Here is a 25,926-nt window from a genome sequence, read left to right as displayed (position 1 = left end):
CCTTGGATGGCGTAGTCTGCTCTGGATCTAAAGCCAGAACGGTTATAGGAGCTGTCTCCTGGATGCGACCCGATGACAGATTTAGGTCATGTTCATCGGGGTGACCAGGAGTGGTTGCCGCGGTCTCGAATCCAGCGAAGATCAAATCTCCACGGATGTCCGCAACATAGTTCAAGCTCCCAAATCTGACCTGGTGGTCAGGGGCGTAGCTACCGATCTGCTCCAGATGGCCAAGCGAGTTGGCCCGCAGTGCGAAGCCGCCAAACACGAAGATTTGTCCAGGGAGGAAGGTCTCGCCTTGGATAGCATCGTCGCTGATGATTGAAGGGGCCATCAAACCTTTAAGGGACGGCACAGTGGAACTCTCAATGAAAGCACCAATGTCGGTGTCAAAACCGGCGGATCTCGGGTAGGGGGTCCCGAACTGTACGTCTAAGGTCGATGGTAACAGGAGACAGGGGACACTATGTTTTACCCAGGTTCGGGCCCTCTCTATGAAGGTAATACCCTACTTCCTGTTTGATTGATCTTGATGAATATGAGTATTACAAGAGTTGATCTACCACGAGATCGTAATGGCTAAAACCCTAGAGGCCTAGCATGTATGACTATGGTAATGTCCCTCTCCCCTCCAGACTAAGTCCTCCAGTTTATATAGACACCGGGGGGATCTAGGGTTACACAAGGTCGATTACAAAGAAGGAAATCTACATATTTGGTCGCCAAGCTTGCTTTTCACGCCAAGGAGAGTCCCATCCGGACACGGGTGTAGTCTTCGGTCTTCGTATCTTCACAGCCCATCAGTCCGGCCCATGGCTAACAGGCCGGACGCCCGAGGACCCCTTAGTCCAGGTCTCCCTCAACAACCGCCGCCGCCCCTCCCGGAGACCACCGCCACCACCACCCGCATCGACCGCACGGGCGATGCCGCAGCCACCACCAGATCTGCAGCCTCCGCGCCCATACAGCTATGCCCCGCCACCAGCGCACCAGCCGACACGCCTCACCATGCTAGAGGCCGGCCCAGCCTAGCCGGACACCGCCCCCAGCCCGCGACCCTTGTCGCCGGGATCTGACGAGGAAGCCTCGAAGCAGCCAGCCACCTCGCCCGCCCCACGCCCAAGCCCGCGCCTCCAGAACCACGCAACCGCCGCCGCTCCGCCGCACAACCGCGCCACCGGCACGCCGCCCGGGTCGCCGCCGCGCCGTCCCGCGCGAACGACGCGCTCCTCACCGCGGCCCTGCGTCCCGCGCCGCCGGAAGCCATGGGAGAAGGGGAAGAAGGCCCCGCCGCCGCCCACGCCAGCCGGGCTTCGCCCGGCGACGCACGCCGGTGGCGGCAGGTGGGAGGGAGGGATGGGGGAGGGTCGTTGGCTGGCGGCGGCTAGGGTTCGCCTTGCCGCCCGCGAGAGCGGCACGGGCGAGAGAGAGGAAAGGGGAAAGAGGAAGTCCTCCTATTAATTACAAAGCCAGTGTTCACTACGGTGGACGCGGCATCGCCGAGAGTTCTTTATTATTCTCCTATTAATTACAAAGAGGTGGAATTGAGGCTTTTATTGACACCTCTAATTACCTTGATATTTTAGCCTTTATAACAACAGTAATATATTTTGTGGACGGCGGAATACTGAGTGGGGCCTTCACACTCATGAAGGCTATTAAACCAACAAATTCAACAAAGAATATCGTTGTTAAAAAGAAAAATGGGTCGCCTTGGACTAATTTGAAGGACTTCCTCCGCACCACAGACGCGGAGCGCCTCGCAAACTCCGGATAAAACTCATCATCTCATCATCATCCTCGATCCTAAACCCCGCCGTTCTCCTCTGCTCCTTCCCCATTCCCCATGGAGGTCTCCGCCTCCGCCTCTACGCCTCAAGCTCTCACCCTACTCACTTGCCCCCCTTGCTTCCTCTCTCTTTACCCTTCCGCCCGCCGGCACGGCCGCGCCGGCGGGGGAGGGCTCCTGCTGCGGCCTCCGCCTCAACGGAGGCTGGAGCTGGGGTACCGTGCCCGCCGCCCGGTGGCATGCTCTCTCAGCGGCTCGTCCTCCACTGCGCTGGACGTGTTAGGCGGCTCGGTGGTCGCCGCGGCCGCTCTCCTCGCCGCGTTACAGCTGGTTTGGCTCAGGTGGCGCGGCGCAATGCATAGGGAATCTCCGGAGGTGTGCTTCTTCTTGATACTGGTTTTCTCCCTCTTACCTTAGTTCTGCTCGTTGAAGAATGATTTGAATTGAACTCAGGCTCCTCTTTAGTATATATGCATATGCACGGTACTCCCTCCATTTTTGTATATAAGGCCACAAACTCGGATTACAGGTACCAATGTAAAATTTAATGCCTGCTTTACAAGTCAACTTTTTTTCTTGTTTATTGGGATCATTAATACTTCGCATGCATGCAAAGAAACTGAGTGGAGGAAGTAGCTGACTGTCATTATGACTGCATGCATGCAAGTGTTAAACAGGTTGTTAATACGAGAAAATATCATTAATTGTGTCTCGATTACTGTTGGTGGTCTTGTATAGATGCAAAATGTATATTTCATAGTGGCCTTGTATATAAAAATGGAGGGAGTAACTTAGATTATCGCGCATGCACATTAAATAAAACGGATTTGCTAATTCTCCAAAACATTCAGAGTACTAGAGCATCAAAGTGCATGTAAATTTTTGTACAAAGACACGATCATACAAGAAAGAGAAAAGATTGTACCCATTTTTTCTAATATGTGTGTTTTCTGTACAGTACACAAGTGGTCGTATTTTTTAACAGAATAAATAGAATTTTCTTGACTTTAAAACCAATTACATCCATATTAGAAAGATGCCAGTTCTGGGCCATCTAAGTACAATTCGAGAAATTTTAGTTTTCCGATGTTTACTCCTCGAAGACAGGAAAGTTTATTGGGGATAAGTGTTGGTGATGTCAATGCTATCGGTAATGTCTTAAGTCCAAAGGTTGGATCCAAATTTGCCAGTGCTGATTCCTTTTTCTATAGATATTGGTAATTCTGAGGTTAAGGCATTAGACCAGTTGCTATCCCTTGATTGAAGACTTAGGGATATTTTTGGAGATAATGGAAGCTTTATTACCCCGACCTCTACATCCGATATGCATACAACCCAATTATTACACGTTTATTATAAATTTACCAAACAATGGCCTCACCAGAAACGGTAAAACCAAGACAACGAAACATCCCAACTACAGTTGGTAGAAACATGTAAATCAAGACAACTCTAAAGACTAAGGAGCCTATCAGTCGCATGCCATCCGAACCGGGACATAAACTCCCTGGTAATCTATGTGAGCTGCTTGACGTGAAGCCACATCAGCTCCTTATGTTGCACCTTCTATAACAACACCCATGACTGTAGCCAACTGGTACACGAGAGTAGCACCTGCATACAACATTGAACTTTCTTTTTGTCAAAAATAAAATCAATTCTGCATAGCCAAATAGACCAAAACACCATTGCAACCCCCCGCCACAATTAGTGTTCCTAGAGATTTGTCACCCCCCTGTAACCAAGAGCCAAATATATTAGAAATACTACAATGTGGTGTGATATTAAAGGCTCACTACATAGCATGCCGTGCAATTTGTGCCAAACTGCGATCAAGTAAAAAATGTTGTATACTTTTCTGCTTGTAATAAAAACTACAATGAGTGCCCCCTTGTCATTTGCGCTTAACCAATTTGTCCTTCATAAGGACTACTTGTCTGCAAAGAAACCAGATGAATACTTTGATTTCCGTTTTCATCGGAACCTGACCCACATATCCATTAGTGCCGCATACATGGAGTATACAGAAAACACCCTTGGCTGTCTGAAGAAGATCCCACCTAAAGGGTCCTGTTCCAGAGTTAGTAGCATCCCTAGAACTCTCAGTACGATCTCATTTCAGTTTATTAAATTTTGGCGAATGAGAGCCTGACGGAAATCAATCAGCGGATTAGGCACTCCAATGACAGAGGCAACTGTGCGGAATAGCTGTGGGTACATATCTGAAAACTGCATGTCCCCGATACGTTTATCCTCCCCAATCTCAATTATTCACTATTCTCCACACTAAACGAGCCCAGTTGTATAGAAGTGTCTTTTACTCCCATTAAGCCCTTCCATAACGAGAGTCCGTTAGTTAAGCTTAGGGATATTAGAGTCATTGGTAAGATTTACAATTGGCAAGACTATCCTCATCACGCTTCTCGAATCGGCATAGGCTTATAAAATTACTGGAAGCCTAATCACTTGCATTATCCATCATTCAGCGTTGTCGGATAGCGAGTAATCAGCATGAGGAGTTTTGGGCCGTGGTGTGGTCGTCGTGTTGCTTGCAAAATGACGATGTAGCCATCTTGGCATTTCTCTTCTATGTTACTGATACGTCTACCATAGACGTATCCTTGAAAATTAAGCATTGCTTGCTATTTCTCACAAATAAAATGAAATTGTGTTCATTGATTGGATGAGGTCAGCTTTGAGCCCTTATCTTTTTTGCTTTGGTGATGGATGGCTCACAAGGGATATACAAGGAGATATCCCATGGTGTATGCTCTTTGCGGATGATGTGGTGCTAGTCGATGATAGTCGGACGGGGGTTAATAGAAAGTTAGAGCTATGGAGACAAACCTTGGAATGGAAAGGTTTTAGGCTTAGTAGAACTAAAACTGAGTACATGAGGTGCGGTTTCAGTACTGCTAGGCATGAGGAGGAGGTTAACCTTGATGGGCAGGTGGTACTTCAGGAGGATACCTTTCGATATTTGGGGTCAATGCTGCAGAAGGATGGTGATATCGATAAAGATGTGAGCCATCAAATGAAAGCCGAGTGGATGAAGTGGTGCCAAGCCTCTGGGCGATTCAACCCGCCATGTTGTATGGCACTGAGTGTTGGTCGACTAAAAGGCGACATGTTCAACAGTTAGGTGTAGCGGAGATGCGCATGCTGAGATGGATGTGTGGCCACACAAGAAAGGATTGGGTCCGGAATGATGATATACAGGATAGAGTTGGGGTAGCACCGATTGAAGAGAAGCTTCCAACATCGTCTGAGATGGTTTGGGCATATTCAACCTAGGCCTCCAGAAGCTCCAGTGCATAGCGGACGGCTAAAGCGTGATGATAATGTCAAGAGAGGTCAGGTTAGACCAGACTTGACATGGGAGGAGTCCATAAAGAGTGATCTAAAGGACTGGAATATCACCAAAGAACTAGCCATGGACAGTGGTGCGTAAAAGTTAGCTATCCACGTGCCAGAACCATAACTAGGTTTCAAGATCTTGTTGTTGTTGTTGTTGTTGTTGTTGTTGTTGTAGTTAGTCTTAATTTGACGAATGAAATGTGATTCACTATGTCTGGTAGTTGTTTTCTAACTTGCAGTCATCTTCAATATTTGTCAGGTTTTACATACACAGGTCAAAAGCAATGTAAACAAGGCCCTCGGAACAACAACACAATCCGTACATGATAGTAATGATGCATGTTGTGCAACTCATGAAAATAGCTTTTCAGAGCTATCTATTTCTGAAGGAATGACTATTAATGAATTGGAGTGCCGGGCTAGTATTTCATGCATATACCCTGTAAATAAGACAACGCAGGCGGTTTCTGTAACTAATCCAGGGGCAATGTTACACACATTAGTTGATGTATCTCGGCAAGAAGAAGTTGGTTGCTCAACTTCAGCAGAAAAAAGAAATTCTACAGAAAATGTTATGGATGTTCTTGCAACGCCTTATTCCGGTCCACCAGGACAACATAAAAGCAAGTATGTCTCTAACAGAATTGGCTGGCAAGGTGGGCTCTCATACCAATTTTTATCCCTTTCAGAACTACAGAAAGATGCTCAAAATGGCAATGGTCTTGGTGACAGCCAAACAAACAGCAACAATGCTCATTTACTTCGATGCCATCAGAGTAATGATGATGAAAATATTGATTTGACATCTCTTTCATCCTTCAAAAGAACAGTGGAATGCCCTCTCAATTTTGTTCCGCAAGTCAGTATTGGAAATTTGTTCAGACCAAGAAAAGGAATTGAGTTTGCTGATTCATATGTAGGGGGCTCTCATCTGACACCAGGTTTGACTTTGGAATTTAAGCACTCTTCTTGGCACTTCTGCTGATATCCGTGATTTCTTCCCTTTCCTTATGAGCATACTCTATATTCAGGGAAATTAGCTCTATTTGCATGCTTAAGGGAGGGTCCTGCCAGCAAACAACAGAAAGCAGTGAAAGACCATGATGATGCAAAAACTATTGGCTGGAGTATTTCTGATATACTGAACAAAGAGAATCTAGATAAATTCATTCCAGCGACAACAGCTGGATTAAACGGCACAGTGGATTCATCAGATTACATGAGGCGGTACAAGAGTTCTTTAACAGATGGAAGGTATAATATTTGGTAGATGATTTTAACATATTGTCCCAGAGCAGGCCTTAAGTTACTGTATGTTATATCCATTCAAATGTAATCTTTCCACATATCAGTTTTTCAGTTGACACATCAATTTGGTATTGTCAGGTTGAAGGACTGTGTGGATTTGTTGGAAAGCATGGAGCAGAAGGGATTGCTTGATACGAAGAAGGTGATTAATTACCAGTTACGGTTTAGCTTTTGTAATGTACTCTTCAAATTTCTCATTTACATCTGTTTCTTAGATCCACCATGCCAGCTTTTTGAGTGCATGTAAAAAACAAAGGGCTGTTATGGAAGCTGTTCGCTTCTGCCGATTGATTGAAAATCCGAAAATGAGCACCTTCAATATGCTTTTATCGGTTTGTGCTAATTCAAAAGATTTTGAAGGTAACTCATCAGCTTTTCTTGTCAGATGTGCTCGAGTAGAAGATGAGAATTGAGTATGACCAAATGGTTTTACCTTTACAGGGGCCCTCCTAGTTATGGTGCTCCTAAAGGAGGCTGGGCTAAAACCTGATTGTAAACTTTACACCACATTGATATCAACTTGTGCAAAGTGTGGAAAAGTTGATGCGATGTTTGAGGTAAGCACATAAGACAATCAAATTCTCACCCTTATTAACAGTGCCAGCTCCTGTTTGTGACCATGAGGGGAAGGCGGCCATCATTTGCTCTACCTTTTCCAACCTCATGGGGATTACTATTATTTTGATCTTAGCACCATTGTTCAGCAGATTGATGATCTTGAGGCTCTCTCTGTCTCTTTCTCGTTTGAGGAAACTTATTGTACGGTTTGCTAGCAATCCAGTTGATGGTTGTAACGGTCTCTTCACCAAAAAATATTGGGATATTATAAAAAATGACTTTAATAAACTAGTCCAAGACTTCTTTGATGGGTCGGTCAACCTGCAAAGTATTGATGATTCCTTCATCACCCTTGTTCAAAAATTCCAACTCTGAGGGTCGTGGTGTTTATCTCCCTATCTCCCTCCTGAATTCTTGTATTAAGCTTATCACCAAAATTTGTTCCAATTGCCTTTAGAAAGTCATTCTCTCTCTGGTTTCATTAAATGTTGCATGATCAAAGACTGCCTCGCGGGGAGCTTCGAATTCCTTCACAAGTGTCATCAGTCTAAGACATACATTTGTTAAGCTTCATGCACTAGCCAACGCAACCAAAAGTCCGAACTGATAGAAAGGGCTAGGCAATCCACATATACACGTCAACACCCCCTCTCACGTGTGACGCGGGAAGTCAACACATGGATAGATTCAAGAGGTATGGCTCAAGAGGCCTATACGTGGACACAAAGGGGGGCAGCAGCAATTTTTAGATAAATTGCGAAAGCCAGGACTTGAACTCAAGACCTTAGCTCTGATACCATGTCAAGCTTCATGCACTAGCCAACACAACAGTCCGAACTGATGGAAAGGCTAGGCAATCCACATATACACGTCAACAACATTGTCGTTTTTAAGCTCGACTTTGAAAAATCTTTTGACACGGTGGAACACTATAGGATCATCTCCATGCTTAACAACTATGGCTTTGAGGATTGGATGGATCAACTCTCTCCTCGGCTCTTGCACTTTTGCTGTGCTTCTTAATGGTGTTGCCGGCAAGAAATTCTGCCAGCATGGCTTTAGGTAAGGGGGGACCTCTTTCTCCCCTCGTCTTCGTGTGCTGCTGATCTTCTGCAAGCAATTACCAGCAAGGTTTTGTACCTCGATCTTCTGCATTTCCCGATCCCTATGGCTGGTGAGGACTTCCCTATTGTTTTGTGATGCAAGCATGTTCTGTTCAACTTCTATGTCTCAAATGCCTTCTGGAAAGCTTTGGTCGATCTGTTGGCTTCGGGTTAACTTTCACAAGTCATTCATCCTTCACATCAATTCCGGAGGATAAATTAGCCAATTTAGCTGGGCTGATTTTCTGTAAAGGGGGCAACTAATTGTCGGTCAACCGCCCACCAGAAGAAGTGTGGTCGGTTTCAGACACAATTTTTTCCCGTTTTAGCAACTTTCTACATTTGGCACTTTCTGTATATTGCAACTTTCTTGTTCTGGTAACTTCCAGAAAATGCATGTTTAACCTTTCAGAAAAGTTATCTCTTAAACCATTAAGCCGATTGATGATCCTCCCATGTCAGCATGTTTTGACAACTTTTTTTCGTTAGTACTTGCCAGATTCTTGTCACTTAGGTACTTGCCAGGTTATTGCCACTTAGTTGCAAGTACTTGCCAGGTTAGTAAAACTTCAATATACACATGTATAGATATTGCTTCATGGTACTTGTGTGGGTTGATGCCGCCCTCTTTTGTTGGTAACACCTGAAAACAAACTCTCTTGCTATGCGTAAATGTTGCATTGTATAAAAACACACACAACTATTGCCTGGTAATTGTACATAATTATCGTGACAACTGTTCACCACTAACATGCCAGCTATGTTGACATACCCTGAGAACTAGCGTCGACTATTTTTTTTCACCGAAACATGATAACTGTTACAATATATGTGGATTGCACTAGCCCTTTCCATCAGTTCGGACTTTTGGTTGCGTTGGCTAGTGCATGAAGCTTAACATGGTATCAGAGCTAAGGTCTTGAGTTCAAGTCCTGGCTTCCGCAATTTATTAAAAATTGCTGGTAGCCCCCCTTTACCGAAAAAGGCTTTCGCCCCGCTTTATATATAAAGCAAACCGCCCAAGCCACAAACAGACAAACGAGTTCAGCCACAGCACGCCCAAGGCGCGGAGGTCCAACACACACACACACACAAGCACGGCACAAGGTACAGGGTTAATGCTGAGGGCACAGCTCAACAAGCCCAAAGAAAGAAAAGAAAAAGGAGGCCGGCACACCGGAGACATCTGGACGCCTAATCTGGCTCTGGAGGAGGCGGCGGAAGCGGAGGCGCCACACGGAAGGCCATCGCTCGAAGGTCAGAGATGAGAGTGTTGATGGCGTTCCGATCCTGGATGCGGCTAAGCGGCCGCCAGAGCTGCAAGAAACCACACATTTTAAAAATGGCGTCAGTCACACGACGAAGAGGAGAGCGTTGTATGACAAGCCTATTGCGAACGGTCCAAAGGGTCCAGGCTAGCACCCCAACACAAAGCCACCTAAGGTGGCGGTGACGGGGGGCAGAGGCCTGAATCTCCGCCAGCAAGTCGGGGAAGTTGGTGTTACACCAAGTTCCCCCAACCACGTCGCGGAAGCAGGACCAAAGGAACTGGGCGGTCACGCAAGAGAAAAAGATGTGGTTAGCATCTTCGGCTACGCCACAGAGGGGGCACAGGCCGTCGCCAGGCCCGTTGCGCTTTCGTACCTCAACACCAGAGGGCAAGCGACCATGGATCCACTGCCAGAGAAAGATCCTGATCTTCAAAGGGAGGCGGATATCCCATATCAAACTAAACGGCTCTGGAGCCGTAGATGGGGCAATCGCTTGATACAGGGACTTGGTCGAGAAGCGGCCCGAAGACTCAAGTCGCCACGAGAAGGAGTCCTCAGCGTTGCCCACGTCGAGAGGCTGAAGGGCGATGACCTGAAGGAGAGCGTCCCAAGCTGCGACCTCAAGAGGGCCAAAAGGTCGACAGAACGCGAGGCGCCCTAAGTCAATAAGGGCCACCTCCACGGAGACCCGAGGGTCGACCGTGATGGCGAAGAGCTCGGGGAAGCGGGCGGCAAGAGGGAGATCGCCAACCCAACGGTCGAACCAAAACAAGGTCGAGGCACCAGAGCCCACAGTAATGGACGTGCCGATGCGGAGGACTGGCATGAGTTGGACCACGGCTTGCCAGAACTGGGATCCTCCCGAGCGCTGGCAGAAGGCAAGGGGCTGGCCCCGAAGGTATTTGGAACGAATGATGTCCAACCACAGGCCGCCCTCACCATTGGCAATCCGCCACAGCCAACGGGTCAGGAGAACAATATTCATACTCCTGGAGGCCATGATCCCAAGACCTCCCTGGTCTTTGGGTTTGTAGATGTCTGGCCAGCTGACCATGTGGTATTTCTGCTTGTCCCCCTCGCCCGCCCAGAAGAATTTGGATTGGTACTTGGCAATCTCCTGATGCAAGGTCTCATGTAAGCTATAGAAGCTCATCAGGAACTAGAGGATGCTGGAGAGGGAGGAGTTGATGAGAATCACCCGAGCAGCCTTGGATAGCCACCTGCCCCTCCAAGGTTCCACCCGGTGCTGCAGGCGGGTTACGGTCGGCCGCAGGTCCGCCACCGTGAGCCTGGAATCGCTAATGGGAATCCCCAAATAAGTGGTGGGGAAGGAGCCTAGTCTACAGTTAAGACGATCGGCCATCCCTTGACACTCCTCCTGGGAGTAGCCAAGGATCATCACTTCGCTCTTGTCGAAGTTGATCGTGAGCCCCGACATCTGCTGGAAGCAGAGGAGGAGGAACTTAAGATTGGCGATGTCCACATCTCAACCCTCGATCATGATGATGGTGTCATCCGCGTACTGAAGGAGGGAGACCCCTCTCCCTCCCACCAGATGGGGCACCACCCCACGGATATGGCCAGCAGCCTTGGCCTTATCGAGAATAGCCGCCAGGGCATCAACCACCATGTTGAAGAGGAACCGGGAGAAGGGGTCGCCCTGGCGAACCCCACACAGGGTGGGGAAGTAGGGTCCAATCTCGCCGTTGATGTTTATTGCGGTCCGACCGCACGAGACAAGCTGCATGACGCGGGTGACCCAACGATCGTCGAAGCCCTTGCGGATGAGGACTTCACGAAGTAAGGACCACCGAACCATGTCATACGCTTTATGGAAGTCTAGCTTCAGAAATACCGCACGCTGGCGCTTTGCGTGGACTTCATGGAACACCAACACCCCATCGATGATGAACCGGCCTTGGATGAAGGCGGATTGGTTGGGGTGGGTTATGGAGTTAGCTAGGAGGGTCACCCTATTGGCGTACCCTTTCGCAAGAATCCGAAATATCACGTTAATCACCGTGATAGGACGGAACTGGCGGATATCCGAGGCACCCGGGACCTTAGGGATTAGAGTGATGATCCCATAGTTAAGGCGGCCAAGGTCCATGGATCCCACGTAGAACTCGTTGAAGAGCGCCATAACCTCGGGCTTGATAGCCTGCCAGAAGGTTCGGAAGAATTTCACCGGCAGGCCATCTGGTCCCGGAGCGGAGGAGGGTTCATGCCCTTAATCGCGGTATGAACCTCTTCCTCCCCGAAGGGGGCCATAAGGGCCTCATTGGCCGCAGTTGAGACCAGCTGATAGCCCACCCAGGTATCTATGGCTAGAGGCGCCACCCCTAGGGGAGGGGGAAAAGAGGGCTCTATAGAAGCCGTCGACGTGAGCGCAGATCTCAGCGGGACGGAGGAGGATGGTGTCCCCATCCATAGGCAGTGGATGGAGTTGCGACGGCGCCTACCGTTGGCGATAACCTGGAAGTAAATGGTGTTGGCGTCCCCACGGAGCACCCACTGTTGGGTGCCTCGTTGGCGCCAATAAGCCTCCTCGTCTGTGTATATGACCGAAAGCTGGTCTTCGAGATCATAACGCAACATCCATTCATCGGAAGAGAGCCCGGAGGAGTCTGCCCGGGCGTCTAGAGCTTGTATGGACGTAAGCAGAGCAGATTTTCGCTCCCTAAGATCCCATCCAAGGTTGGCCCCCCCAACCCTTCATGAGCTGCCGGGCCAGTTTAGCACAAAACTGCCAGGTGTCAATCGCGGATAGGACCTGTGCGGGCGTCCCCGGGCCTCCACCCACCTAGCGGCCACCGCGTCCACAAATCCCGGTTGGTATAGCCAGAATAGCTCAAACCGAAACCTGGGGGGTATGGCCGGGCATTCGTCAGACATGGAGAGCAACAGGGGGACGTGATCCGACCCAATGCGGGTAATCGCTCTAAGTGAGGCGAGTGGGCAGCGGAGCTCCCACTCCGGAGATACTAGGACGCGATCCAGAACGGATCGCGTCGGGTCAGCTTGTCTATTGGTCCAGGTAAATCTGGCACTAGTCCGTTCCAACTCGCGGAGCCCCAGATCTACAATACAGTCGTTAAACATCTGCATGCGGGGGAGGTTCACCAGGGTGTTATTCTTGTCATCAGGGGATCGCAAGAGATTGAAGTCCCCGCCGACCACTACAGGCAGCTGGCTGCCGTGACCTTCCATCGAAGCCCGTCAAGGAAAGTCGCCGAGCGACGGTGATCGGCAGGGCCATAGACAATCACAATCTCCCACTTGAAGTTGAGCGAGCGCTCAAACACTTCCATTCTAACGAAGAACCCCCCCTGTCCATTCCGCCCACCTCAAAGGTGTCATCCTTTACGCCTAAAAGAATGCCACCTGAATGGCCGACGCTCCCACTAGAAGGGAGCCAGTGCTAGGCAAACAGGTGAGAGCTCAGCCGTTCAAGCTCTTGGAGGGAGAAGTCCGTTTGCATGGTTTCTTGGATGGCTACAATATCAATGTGTTCGTCTCGCATGTACTCGACTAACTGGCGACGCCGGCCGTCTTGGCCGAAGCCGCGGATGTTCCAAGATAGGGTCCGCATCAAGGCGCCATTGGGGGGCTGCTTGACCCCAAGACGGTGGAGGCGCTATGGGCCCTGAGGGTAGAGTGCGGGAGCGAGTGCGGCTGCGGATTTCCTCGACCGGCACCACTGCGGGTGGCTGGGGTGCCGGCGTACGTAGGAGTCGGGCCCGGGTCTCCGCAAGTTTCCCGTCTAGGATCTCGCAGGGCCGAATCGCCGGAATCTGCTCTTAAGGGGGGGGGGGCTAATTCCCCCTGAAAACGATGGACGAGTCTGCGACCACCTTGGCAAGGTGGCCGAGCGGAACAACCTCAAGTGGAGAAAACGAACAACTGGAAGAACTGGAGGGAATGTCGGTCGCACCTGGCTCGAGGTTCCGGGCCGCCGCCCGGAGCTCAGCACGCTCGGTGATGGACGGCGCCGGGAAGCCGGACGGGCGGTCTGCATCGAGACGGGCACTGCGGCGGGAGGCAGTCATCGGAGTTGAGGAGGCTCGGGTCCGTCGGGCGTACGACACCGTCCGGGGCGAGTGGGAGGCGACGGGGGTGACCACATCGTCGGTGGCCCCTAGGAGCAGCCGAGTCGGTGAAGCGGGCGCAGGAGTCTCCAGCGGGGCGACGGGCCCCGACTGAGCGGGGGAGGGCGGGTCCGGGGCCGGCGAGCTGCCCTCCAGCATCACCATGGGAGCGGAGTCCGGGGGAATGGAGGAGGGCAGCGGCGAACAGCCCCCAGGAGGCCCCGGTAGGGGGCGCCATGGGGGGGGGGGGCTCGGCCGTCCGTGGAGGCGCCAACATTGGGGCCTGCTCGTCCGGGACCGAAGGCGAAGCGTCGGGCGTAGGGATGGAGCAGGGGGGGGCGCCGAAGATGCCGGGAGAACGAGGAGCCCGACGCTGGAGATGTCGCTCATCACGGCAAAGGAGGTGGGAGAGGCAGCCGGCAGCGTGGCGGGCACCGTCCCTTCAGAGGGGGCCAGTGCGCGCGACTGTCCGGCGCCCGCACCCCTGCGGCTCGGAGGAGGGTCGGAGGGCTCCCGCGAGGGGGAACGACTGTGCCCCGAGCGCTCGTCGTCGTCCGGGTCCTGGTGGCGGGAGGGACGCGGGCGGCGGTAGTGGGAGTCGTTGCGCTTGTCCGCACCACCCCCACCAAAGTGTCCATCATCAGAGTACCGGGGGCGGCCGACGTGGTTGGGAGGCTCGGGGTAGATCTTGAGGTCGAATCCCTGGTCGTTGAAGAAGACCCGCACGGTGGCGCGGAGCTTGGAGGAGTCTAGGCATTTGACCTTGACCCGGACCTCCTCCTCTTTGCGGAGGGAGAGCTCATCCACCACCACCACCTTGCCGAGGATCTTGGACATACTGGGAATCACCCTCTCAGAGCGGGCAATGTCGGGGAGGCCCGATATGAGGATCCAAGCCGTGTCGAGGACTGCCACCGCCTTGGGGTCCACCAGAGGCTCGGAGATGTTGACGCCGAGCTTGTCGAGGGCTAGAGTGATGTCGTTGCTGCGGGTGCAGAGGCCCATGGTGATGGCATCCGGAAAGATCACGGTGAAGGAGTTGTCCGCGGTCGGAGTCACATGCTAGTCCCAGACGCGCCGACATAGGTGGTTGAGCTCGGCCTCGGTCATCTCCGGGGAAGCGACACCCGCCCCCACAGTGGTGACGATCGCAAGGAACGACGGGGAGGGGGGATGTCCTCCACCTCGATGTGGAAGAAGCCGAGACCCTCGATGCCGTGTCCGTACATCATGAGCTCCTCCGACACCGGTCGATCCGGGCACATGGCCGCGTGGTGGCCCGAGTCCTTGCATAGGTAGCACATCGGGGGGTTGGGGCACTCGACTTGGTAGTGACCCGCGATCCCATAGTTGAAGCACGGAGGCGGATCGCGGGGAGCACCAGAGGCAGGCGCGGCCGAAGCCGTGGGAATGGGGGCCGAGGCATTCGGGCCGCGGGCGGGTCCTCTCTTCTTCTTGGCACCTTGACGCCCCCGCACCCCGCCGCCATTGCCCGGCGGCAGGCTGGGCTGGTTCTGAGACGGTTGGTACCGGCGTGTGTGTGTGGGGGGGGGGAGGGAGGCGTCGGGCGCCTGAGCTTGGGGGCGGGGAGGGGACGGAGAGTGGCCACGGCGGCGAGCAGGGGAGGAGGACCGGCGCCGGTCCGAACGCCGCGAGTCCGCAACGGGAGAGCGGGGCCGGTCCCTACGGTCCTCCCGAGCAGGGGAGCGGCGGGTGTCGTCGCGGGACGACGAGCGGCGGTCGGCGCGGGCCGACGAGCGTCGGGCCTCACGGGGGGCGGGGGGGGGGAGGGAAGAGCGGCAAGCATCCCGGGAGGATAGTTGGCGACGCAGGTCGGCCTCTCGGCGCTGGCCCTCCAGGGAGGCGCGGGCAGGAGCCCGACGGTCATCCAGCGAGCGCTTGGGGCGGCTGGCGCCGTCGCCCAGTCGCGCGGCATGGGGGAAGGCGGCGGGGGGGGGGGGGGGGGCGGCGAGGGAGGAGGGGAGCCGCGGAGTGAGGTGTCGGGAGTAGGGGAGCAGGATCACGACGAACAGACGTGGAAGTGGGGAGGAGTGGCGGCTGGAGGGGAAACCCTCGCGAGAGCCATATCCTCCCACGCGCTGCCGGTGGAGGCCGCTAGGCTGCCGTCCGCCGTGGGCCATCCCGGCCCATCAATCACAGGAATCCCAGATGGGCCTGCAACTGATAGTGGCGCGGGAGGTAGGCCCAACAGCACCCAGCTAGGGTTGCTCCAGCCGCCGCCGGCGGAGACGGCGTGGCCGTCGGCCAGCGAGGGGGACTCCACGGCCGGCAGCGGCTAGGGACAGGGGAGCAGTAGAGTCTGGAAGATCCGAAGAACGCGATGAAGGGCCGGAAGGGCGATCGGCGGGAGATCACCGGAGTGCCAACGGCCCCAGACGGCGGCGAAGTGGACGGTTCCGCCGGAGCGTGGGCGCCGAGCAGCCTCCACGACGAGCGGGCGGGGCCGAGCTCGGCCCGGCCGGCGACCCCCCAACCAGCAGGGCGCCGGCGGCGACGGGCACCCCCAGCCCTCAAGGCGTCGCCTTGCCCCGCGACAACCCGAGGTGAACCCGGCTGCCGGCGGAGGTGCCGAGCACGCGCGCGGGCAGCCGAACTCCCACCCCTGGGAGTAAGGCCGCCGGCGGCACGGGGCTGCGGCTGGCGCGCCGGAGCGGGAGGGGGCACGCGGTCGCGGCAGACTACCGGCCGGCCCGCGGCGAGGTCGTCGGCCTTCGCCACGTCTGCCCAGACGACCCGGGCAGGGGTCAAAGGGGACGGGGGGAGGGAGCAGGGGCCGGGGGGAGACGCCAGCGAGGTCGGCGGCGGCCAGGGACGGGGGCGGGGAGGGTGGAGACGGCGCAGGTGAGGACATGTCGGGCGCATCGCCCCGCGGGTCACCGCGGTTGCCAGAGCCCTCGGCCATCCGTGGGAGCTTATTCCAGCATCCTTGTTTTCACCGTAGCCCCCCTTTGTGTCCATGTAGAGGCCTCTTAAGTCATACATGAGTTTCACGCGCCGTCGCTCTCTTCTGGTTGCATGTGTTGACTTGCCTTTCCCGTCACACGTGAGAGGGGGTGTTACAGTATATGTGGATTGCACTAGCCCTTTCCATCAGTTCGGACTTTTGGTTGCGTTGGCTAGTGCATGAAGCTTAACAACAACATGGGATCTTGTTTTGGCGGCCCCGTCGAGACGAACTCACTGGTGAAGAAGGCTAACCAGATTAACAGTTTGTGAGATGATCTTGAAAATTGAAACTTAGCAATTAATGCCTAAGTGTTAGGTGGGAGATTAATGCATGCATGCCTTTGCTCTCTATTAGGAAAAAATGCCAATGGGATGCGGCAGCATGGGAAGACAAGGATGCATAAGTAAAATTGAACTTGATGCCGCCCTTAGATTTTCCGTTCAGAAAGATCTGGACTCAACTTTTGGGATTTTAAACTTTCAGAAATTTCAAATTTGAACTTCTGAAAAAATGAATTTTCAGAATTTTTGAACTTCCAAAATTCAGAAATCATTAACTTTTGAATTTGGGGGGCTTACCTACTTAATAAAACTCATCCAATTTCAAATTTGGAAAGAACTTTCAATGCACAAGGGGAAAACGTTAAGAAAAAAGCCACAATGTGTGGGCCCCACTCTAGGAAAAGAGGGGTTGAGAGAGATAGAAATTGGTGCCCTCGTGCGCGTCTCGAAAGGGGAGCGGTCCACCTCAGCGCATGCGCAAGGCAGGCTTTTTGCGATGTAAGGGTAGACAGTTTTTTTTTTGTAGAACAATAAGGGTAGACAGCTAGGCGGGCGCCGACCATCCACGCTAGCACTCAAAATTGCCGCAGAGTGCAACATCTTCAATATAAATTAGATGTTCAACATTACATTTGGCAGACAAATAGATAGACTAGAACCAATCGGTGATCACCACGGCCGGAGCCCTGGAGGATACCTACCTTGGACACATCAAAGAGGACATCCTCGAAGGCGGCTACTAGTGCGGCTGGTGCGGATGGGGCGACGGCTTCCTCTGCAGCATAAAATAGGTGTCGTGTTGGTTCTTCCTAGAGATTGCCTACTGCTGCTCCGCTCGATCGTGAGCATCACGGGCCTTCCACTTCTCGTACTTGGCTCTGGCAAAGTGACGGGCAACGAGCACCTCCTCCTCCTTTGCATGGGCGCCGTGATTGGCGGAGTGCACCTCTGCCTGGTGTGGAGCGGCGAGCGCCTCCTCCTGCTTGGCTTGGGCTACAGTGGCCTTCTCTCCCTTGGTAGTGGTGGCTTGCTCTTGGCGACGGCATGACGGACACCTGATGATATAGACATCGCGATGGTTGCTCCACACCATTGCTGATTTCGATCCAAAGTGCATTAGGCGGCTAGGGGAGGTGATCAGCATCGGATCAAAGTAGAGGGGAAGGGGCTGGTGGGGAACATCTTTGGGAAGGCGAGGCGGCTGGCGGGAAATCCTGGGACTCCTCAAGGCAGTCTTCCTGAAACTGGATTTCCACAAGGCCTATGACACGGTCAGTTGGGGCTTCCTTCGGGAATGTCTCCTCCGTAAGGGCTTCGACGACCGGTGGGTGACCAGGGTGATGCAGATGGTTTCCTCGGGTCGCACCACGGTGAACATTAATGGGGAGATCGGCCCATTCTTCCCCACATTTTGTGGGGTGCGTCAGGGCGACCCCTTCTCCCCGTTCCTGTTTAACATGGTGGTCGATGCTCTGGCGGCCATCCTGGATAAGGCCAAGGCAGCGGGCCACATTAAGGGGATAGTTCCGCATCTGGTTGGGGGGAACGGAGTTTCCCTCCTCCAATATGCGGATGACACCATTATCATGGTGGAGGGCTCGGAGAGTGATATCTCCAACCTCAATTTCCTCCTGTTGTGCTTTCAGCAAATGTCCGGCCTTAGGATCAACTTCGACAAGAGTGAGGTGATGGTCTTGGGCTACACCCAAGACGAGCGAAAGAGCATTGCGGATCGGCTTAACTGCCAGCTCGGGTGCTTCCCCACGACATATCTGGGGATCCCCATTAGCGACTCCAGGCTTACGGTGGCCGAGCTGCGCCCCACGGTGGGAAAGCTTCAGCACCGGATCGAGCCCTGGCAGGGTAGGTGGCTCTCGAAAGCGGCCCGTACGGTGCTCATTAACTCGTCCCTCTCCAGCCTGCTATTATTCATCATGAGCTTCTACAGCCTTCCCGAGACCCTCCATCACGAGATTGCCACCGTCCAGGGGCGTTTCTTCTGGGCAGGCGAGGGGGATAAGCAGAAGTACCACATGGTCAGGTGGTCTGAGATCTGCAAACCTCGCGACCAGGGCGGTCTGGGTATCATGTCCTCCAAACGCATGTACATTGCCCTTCTGACTAAGTGGCTATGGCGGATTGCTAATGGTGATGGTGGACTGTGGCTCTGCATCATTCAGCAGAAATACCTCCGCGGCCAGCCTCTCGCCTTCTGCCAGCGTTCTGGGGGCTCCCAGTTCTGGCAGTCCATCATTCAGCTCCTCCCTGTCCTTCGGATTGGGACCTCGATCGAGATTGGTTCCGGCACCGCCACGCTGTTCTGGTTCGATAGGTGGGCTGGCGACACGCCCCTTGCGGCCCGCTTTCCGGACCTCTTCTCCATCGCGGTTGCGCCACGGATCTCCGTGGCGACCGCCCTTATTGACTTAGGGCAACTAGCGTTCCGGAGACCTTTTGGCCCGGCTGAGAACGCGGACTGGCAGGAGCTGCTCGACTGTATTGCACTCCACGAGCCTGATCTCTCGACGGACGATGACCGCGCCAGATGGCGGATAGAGCCTTCTGGGCAATTCTCCACCAAATCTCTATACCAGGCCATCGCCCCATCGCTTGGCCATGAGGCGCTCTCCTCCATTTGGGAGATCCGCCCCCCCCCTGAAAATTAGGATCTTCTTGTGGCAATGGATTCGCGGCCGCCTCCCGTCTGGCGTTGAGGTTTTGAAACGCAATGGCCCTGGGGATGGGCGCTGCCCGCTCTGTGGGCCTGAAGAAGATTCGAACCATATCTTCTTCACCTGCGTGTCCGCGCAGTTCCTTTGGAGCTGTTTCCGCGAGATTGTGGGTGGAAACTGGGACCATAACAACTTCCCCGCTCTCTTTGCCGAACTCCAGGCGATCCCACCCGCGTTGCGCCACACTAGGTGGCTGACCATTGGGGTCCTGGCCTGGACGCTGTGGACTGTTAGGAATAAACTTGTGATTCAGCATATCCCTCTCCGTCGTGCTACTGACGCTTTGTTCAAATGGTCTGGCTACTTGCAGCTTTGGCGGCCGCTTAGCCGTCCCAGGGAGAGAGACGCCATCACCTCCATCATCACCCAGCTCCGCGCGATGGCTCTTCGGTTGGCGCCACCGCTTCCCCCACCACCTTCGGAACCAGATTAGATCGTCATGTCGTCGCCCCCGCCACTGCCGTCTTGGGTTGTTTCGTCATGCATTTGTGTTGGCTTGTTGTGCTGTGCCCACAGCGGAACTTGGGGCTGTTTGTGTCTGTTTGTGCGTGTGAGTGTTGGACCTGACTTGCGGTGGCGTTGTGTGTTGGTGTGTGGTGTGTTCTGTTGTTACCTCGGTACTTTGTGCTTGGTGGTTGCTTTATTTATAAAGCGGGGCGAAAGCCTTTTTCGGTAAATCCCATTGGGTGGCGATGCGGTTGTCCGCGGTCAAAGTGGGTGGGTCCAGGCTGTCAGAGTCCCTACTTTGCCCCTTGATTTGGAGACGGCCTTGGAGCGGACGTCCAGACGCATCTGACCCAAAGTAGAGGTCTGCATTGGAGGCCTAAAAGTGTTGGAGTAGGGATCCGTCGATTTGCCCTAAAATTGCCTACTTTACTTTCACCTACATGGGGCTTCATTCCTGATGGGCTATCTAAGCATCTCCAAATGGCCCATGGGCTCCAAGAGAGGCTGGTGGTGCGGCAGCAGGCCCAAGCGCAGGTCCGGCCCAACAACAGAGGCGGAAGCTGGGGGCCCACTAAGAGTCAGCATCAGCCGAGACCAGAGAGGGTGCAAGTTTTGCGGACAGCGGCGAGCTTGCCATGTGTGACGCCGGTGTGAAGAGGCCGAGCTCGGCGACTAGAGCTTGTGTGCGCTCCATGAAAGCAGCCACCTGACACATCCATTCTCGCATGGTGGAGGATTCCTCCCGGAGAGGCACGATAGCCACGTCCAGGTTTGTGTGCAACTCGCTGCGCCTAGTCACAACTGCCTGCTGAAAGCCAGTGTCAGTGACAACTAGACGGTTGGCCGCATCAGCTTCATGTGCCTGAACATCGGCGTTAGAGGCGGGGTCCCGGGTAGAGGGGAGTGTGACGTGAGAGGCAGCGATGGAGATGGGCGTTGACTGTGCCCACCAAAATTGCCATCCGGTCGGCTCGAAGACCGGGTGAGGTCCCACAGCATGTCCCCGTTGCCGGAGGCCTAGTCATGACCGTTGTGAACTCTACCGCCAGTGTGAAACCCATTCTCACGGTGGTCCCTATCGTGGTGGTGCTGCGGTATGTAGCGAGGATGTCTATTGCCACCGGGACCTTGACGACCTGAACCACTCGCACGGGAGGCGGCGGCGGTCACAGCTGTCAATCCAAGAGGCGGTGGAACACCATCAACCGACCCCAAATGCCGGACAAATGGGGCCGCCGACGGGATGAACGGGGCAGTGCCAACACTGGTCGTGTAGCAAGTCAAGCGATGCGTTGGATAAATCCTCCTCCTAGATCATGATGGATCTGCAATGGCTGAGATAGCGTTTGGGAGGAGTGTGGCTGTTGAGTGGTTGGCTCGGCTCGGCGGTGGTGGGGATTGGCTGGAAGGAGTAGAAGTTTCGGTGGTGTATTTCTTCCTATTGGAGGAGAAACTCGGCCAGGACGGCGTGGAAATGGAAGGCTAGCTCATTTAGCTGGGCAACATAGAAGTCATGAGCTTTACCGCTGCATGAAGCTTGAAGAAGAGCAGCGATGGGGGCAGAGTCCAGTCGTATTTTGGATGCGGAGAAGGAGATACATAGGGGGTATGATGTAGGGTAGGGACCCTAGATGGCCTAATCTTTCACAACTTGGAGGGGGACTCAATAGGAGCACACAAATCACACGAGGAATACTCAAAGACAAGTCCAAATCACACATCCACTAGATCAACAATCACACAAGATCTACAAGAGTACAAATCAACAAAGGGAATTTGGAACAAGAGTATGGTTCATCTCAAATCCAAGACGAGATGAGGGTTTGACAATCCTACGATGGGGATTCTTCTCCACAAGAGGAGGTCTTGATGATCCACTAGGGATTCTTCTCCAAAGGAGAGAGGTAGATATGAGCAAAGCTCTCTCTAGTTCTTCATCTATGCTTTGCTAACCCTAAAACGGACGTAGAAGACGAGTATTTATAGTCTAGGTTGGTGGAAGGGGTACATGGGTCGTGGTCCTACTCACTGCGCATAGGTAGGCCGGAAGTTCCGGGCTATCCAGAGAGTTGGCACGCCTTGGGGTCATCGAGGCCGGAAGTTCCATGGCAGGCCCAAAGTTCCGGGGAGGTTCCGGACTATCCAGAGAGTTTGCATGTTCTGGTGTTGCTTCGGGCTGGAAGTTCCAGGGGCTTCAGAGGCCTTCTTCTTAGAGTTTGCCGGCATCTCCTCGTCCGCTCCTTCTCCTTCAACTATCTGTTGTTGCGGTGTTGGAGGTTGCTGGTGGTGGCTTGTCTGAGTCATGAGGGGGGTGGGTTGTTGCACCAATGATGGACGTCGGAGCTGATGAGCTGTGTGTGCGTGGGGGGGCGGGGGGGGGGGGGGGGGGGGGGGCGCTTGGCCATGGCAGGGGCCGGGCAGGAGGGCGCCGGCGATGGGGCGGGGGCTGGGGCTGGAGGGGTGAGAGGAGAGGGGCCCATCCAACAACCCTCGGGTTTAAGCTTTTCTTCTGGCCTCTCTTGTTCAATGTAGCATGTAGCACTGGGAGGTGGGAGCCTCTCTCTGTTATTTTCTTGCCGTGTATACATCCTCGTAAATATTCTCTATTTTCATGAAATTTTACTGTCGGGGCCTCCCCTACAGTTTTCGCTCATAACAAAAAACAAATTCATATGTGGGGGTTCCATTTATATCTTGATACTGTACCTCATGTTATCCCTTCTTCTGCACTTATATTTTAGGTCTTCCATGAGATGGTTAGTGCTGGAATAGAGCCAAATGTTAACACATACGGTGCACTAATTGATGGCTGTGCTAAAGCTGGGCAAGTAGCAAAAGCATTTGGTGCTTACGGGATCATGAGTTCAAAGGTGAATTGTTCTATCTCATGAATTTTTATGTTTTCTTGAAGGGAAGTGGTAAGGGAGGCCCATACAGTTTTTTTTTTTTGAAATAATAAGAGCCCGAACTCCCATCTGTGAGGACTTGAACCTGGGTGGCTGGGTTCACTCTCCTAACCAAGTGGCTCACTTAGGAATTTTTATGCTAGATGTGCTTCATTTCACTTGTGCTGTAGATGTTTTTTTTTTCGAGTCGTTGTGCTGTAGATGTGAAGAAATTGTTCAATTAATAAGCCTCTGCAAGCATCTTCATGCTTGATGAACTTACTCGGTCGTACTTGCAGTAGAAGGTGAAGCCAGATCGAGTTGTCTTCAATGCTTTGATCAGTGCATGTGGTGAATCTGGAGCTGTTGCTCGAGCTTTTGATGTTTTATCAGAAATGACAGCAGAATCCTCAGAATCGAAAGGATGCAAGCCAATTCTTCCTGATCATGTCACAGTTGGAGCACTCATGAAGACATGTATTCAGGCTGGCCAGGTGTTTTTTACAGACTAATTTCTTTTCAGAAATGCAAAGCAGAAAATATGCTTCCTATATTGAAAATCAAGTTCTGGAAACCATTCTGTTGTGTAGGCTGATCGAGCTCGTGAGGTTTACAAAATGCTTCAGGAGTACAGTATAAAAGGTACTCCAGAAGTTTACACAATTGCACTGAGAAGCTGTAGCTTGACTGGCGATTTAGGGTTTGCATTGAAGATCTATGAAGATATGAACAAGATCGGAGTTCAACCTGATGAGGTGTTAATGTTTAGTGGAAACATTAAGGGATATGTAATGTGCTCCCCCCCTACAGCCTATTTGACTTTTCTCTTTGCTTAATGCCATGTACTACAGATGTTTCTGAGTGCTCTAGTTGATGTAGCCGGCCACGCTAGGAGGGCTGATGCTGCTTTTGAAATAATCAAAGATGTAAGAGCAAAGGGATTTCATGTTGGAATCATGGCATACAGTTCCTGTATGGGCGCTTGCTGCAATGTAAGTTCTTTGGCAAATTGTTCGATGGAAAATTACCTAAAGGATTGACTTTTGACTTTTGTGTCTATAGTAGTCCTAGAAGTTGTACATAACATACTTAGCTCTGTATTCAGCTTGCATCCATGTACTTTTGATCTGAAACCATTTCTATTATCAGAGTTTTTCTTTTGCTCATCCTGATCTGATCGCCATTGTATCAGGCCAAGGACTGGAAAAAGGCACTGCAGCTATTTGAGGAGATCAAGGCTATCAAATTAATTCCAACAGTCCCGATGATGAATGCTTTAATTACTTCCCTCTGTATGTGTACTCTTAGAAGGAAATGCAAAATATTTGTTCACTTACTACCTATTATTTTCTTAAAGAGAAAGTTGCACCAGATGACCCTACACTTGTAGCAGCTTGTTACCACTAAACTTGAATGTGAACTTGGTATGGTCCCAAATATGTCAACTGTCACATACACTATCTTATTTAAGTGTTATATGTCAACTGTGACAAGATCAATTCACAAGTTTAGCTGAATCAGAATTTCTTAAATGATTCAATTTGAAAATTTAGGCATGCTAGTGGCACTCCACAATGAGTTTGCAAACCTGCCAAGTTAATTTTCGAATTAAGGGACCTAATGTATTATACTTCAAATATAGGTCTTCATGCAATTCTTTCCTTGAACACGCATGTATTTCATTTCCCCCAACTTCTTATTTTGTTACTCCTATCTTTGAACTTGGAAAGAACAATGATTTCAGGCTTTAATTAACTACATGATGAAATTGCAGGTGACGGCGATCAAGTTTTAAAAGCTGCGGAGGTCCTTAATGAGATAAAGGAACTACGTGTCCGTCCAAATGAGATAACCTATTCGGTCTTATGTGTGGCTTGCGAAAGGTAAAGTATAGCAAGCACTGGTCGTTTCAGACTATTCTCATGATATTCTTGAGATACTAACAGTTGACCTGCAGAAATGGTGAAGCACAACTAGCTCTTGATTTATTTGAGCAACTAAAAGTAGATGGTGTTGGCCTCAATCCCACCATTGTCGGTTGTCTTACTGGTAAGTTTTGTTGGTTGGTACTGTATGGAAGAACTGGAATTTTCATTTTGTGCTGAACTGACCTGTTTTTACTTTTTCTTGTGTCTACTGCTGCTAGCAGTTATTTTTCATCTGTGTACTGTTTTTCCTTTTGGTGGCAATCTTTCGTAATGGAATACCTTTTTCTTCAGGTTTATGTCTACAAATGTTTTCCTATGATCTTTCACTTGGCAACATCATTGTCAGATTCAACCAAGGGAAGCCACAGATTGACAATAAATGGTACACGCACTGCTGGACTCTATAAATTCAAATAAATTTGCATGTCAAGATTCTTGTTAATATGTAGTTTATGTTGTAACTTTAGTCAATTCAATGTAAGTAGTACTCCCTCCGTTCCTAAATATTTGTCTTTCTAGAGATTTCAACAAGTGACTACATACGGAGCAAAATGAGTGAATCAATGCTCTAAAATATGTCTATATACATCCGTATGTGGTAACCATTTGAGATCTCTAAAAAGACAAACATTTAGGAACGGAGGGAGTAGTATTCTATAGCTCATGTTTACAGATACACATAAAATTGCAACTTGGCAATACATTCAGATCTTATAGATGCAAGCTTTACCATAGGAATCCACTACTAGGAAAGACTGCATTTTTTTAAAACGTGAACTGAATTGCAAGGTACATCTTAGATTAATTTGTTAGTCATGCTTTAGTTTGAGTATATTGATCTCCTACCTTTACCCATGAGGTAAAGCGTTGAGAAGTTATTATTGGTTAGTGGTACTAGTATTACCCGAGCCCATTAAGTGTCTGGTTTGTTGTTTAGAAGGAGTCAGAGTTGGTACAGTTCTAAACTTGTAATCTTGGTGGTTGACATTATAAATGAGCGGTGTGGGATCCTAAGGGCACACTGTTTACCCTAATCTTTATCAAAGCCTCGTTCATATTTGTTAGAGTTGTATATATTTTCTGTGTAATATCCAGCTGTATAAGGGGTTTTCTGCATATAGTCCACACCTGTACATGTGTTTATATCAGGCCACCTGGAAAAACAAGTTGCTTATTCCCTAACATGGTATTACCGCCCTATGATATTTTTT

General features: G+C 51.6%; 1 protein-coding gene across 1 annotated transcript in view; it reads left to right on the top strand.

Moving 5' to 3' along the window:
• The first annotated feature begins 1,687 nt into the window (after positions 1–1,687).
• The window catches only part of LOC109764137 (pentatricopeptide repeat-containing protein MRL1, chloroplastic), a 28,710-nt gene continuing 4,471 nt past the window's right edge, over positions 1,688–25,926 (top strand). The window contains exons 1-14 of the mRNA XM_020322982.4: positions 1,688–2,164; positions 5,406–6,087; positions 6,178–6,400; positions 6,533–6,596; positions 6,670–6,814; positions 6,896–7,011; positions 22,644–22,772; positions 23,090–23,281; positions 23,378–23,542; positions 23,639–23,779; positions 23,980–24,079; positions 24,562–24,670; positions 24,745–24,836; positions 25,007–25,097. Of these exons, the coding sequence (XP_020178571.1) occupies positions 1,847–2,164; positions 5,406–6,087; positions 6,178–6,400; positions 6,533–6,596; positions 6,670–6,814; positions 6,896–7,011; positions 22,644–22,772; positions 23,090–23,281; positions 23,378–23,542; positions 23,639–23,779; positions 23,980–24,079; positions 24,562–24,670; positions 24,745–24,836; positions 25,007–25,097 (2,567 nt within the window). The 5' untranslated portion in view covers positions 1,688–1,846. The remainder of the gene's footprint in view (positions 2,165–5,405; positions 6,088–6,177; positions 6,401–6,532; positions 6,597–6,669; positions 6,815–6,895; positions 7,012–22,643; positions 22,773–23,089; positions 23,282–23,377; positions 23,543–23,638; positions 23,780–23,979; positions 24,080–24,561; positions 24,671–24,744; positions 24,837–25,006; positions 25,098–25,926) is intronic.

This window comes from Aegilops tauschii, chromosome 1, assembly GCF_002575655.3.
Source record: "Aegilops tauschii subsp. strangulata cultivar AL8/78 chromosome 1, Aet v6.0, whole genome shotgun sequence".
Classification (NCBI taxonomy): Eukaryota; Viridiplantae; Streptophyta; class Magnoliopsida; order Poales; family Poaceae; genus Aegilops; species Aegilops tauschii.
Note: the sequence above shows the minus strand (reverse complement) of the source record. Positions and strands in the feature narration are given on the sequence as shown.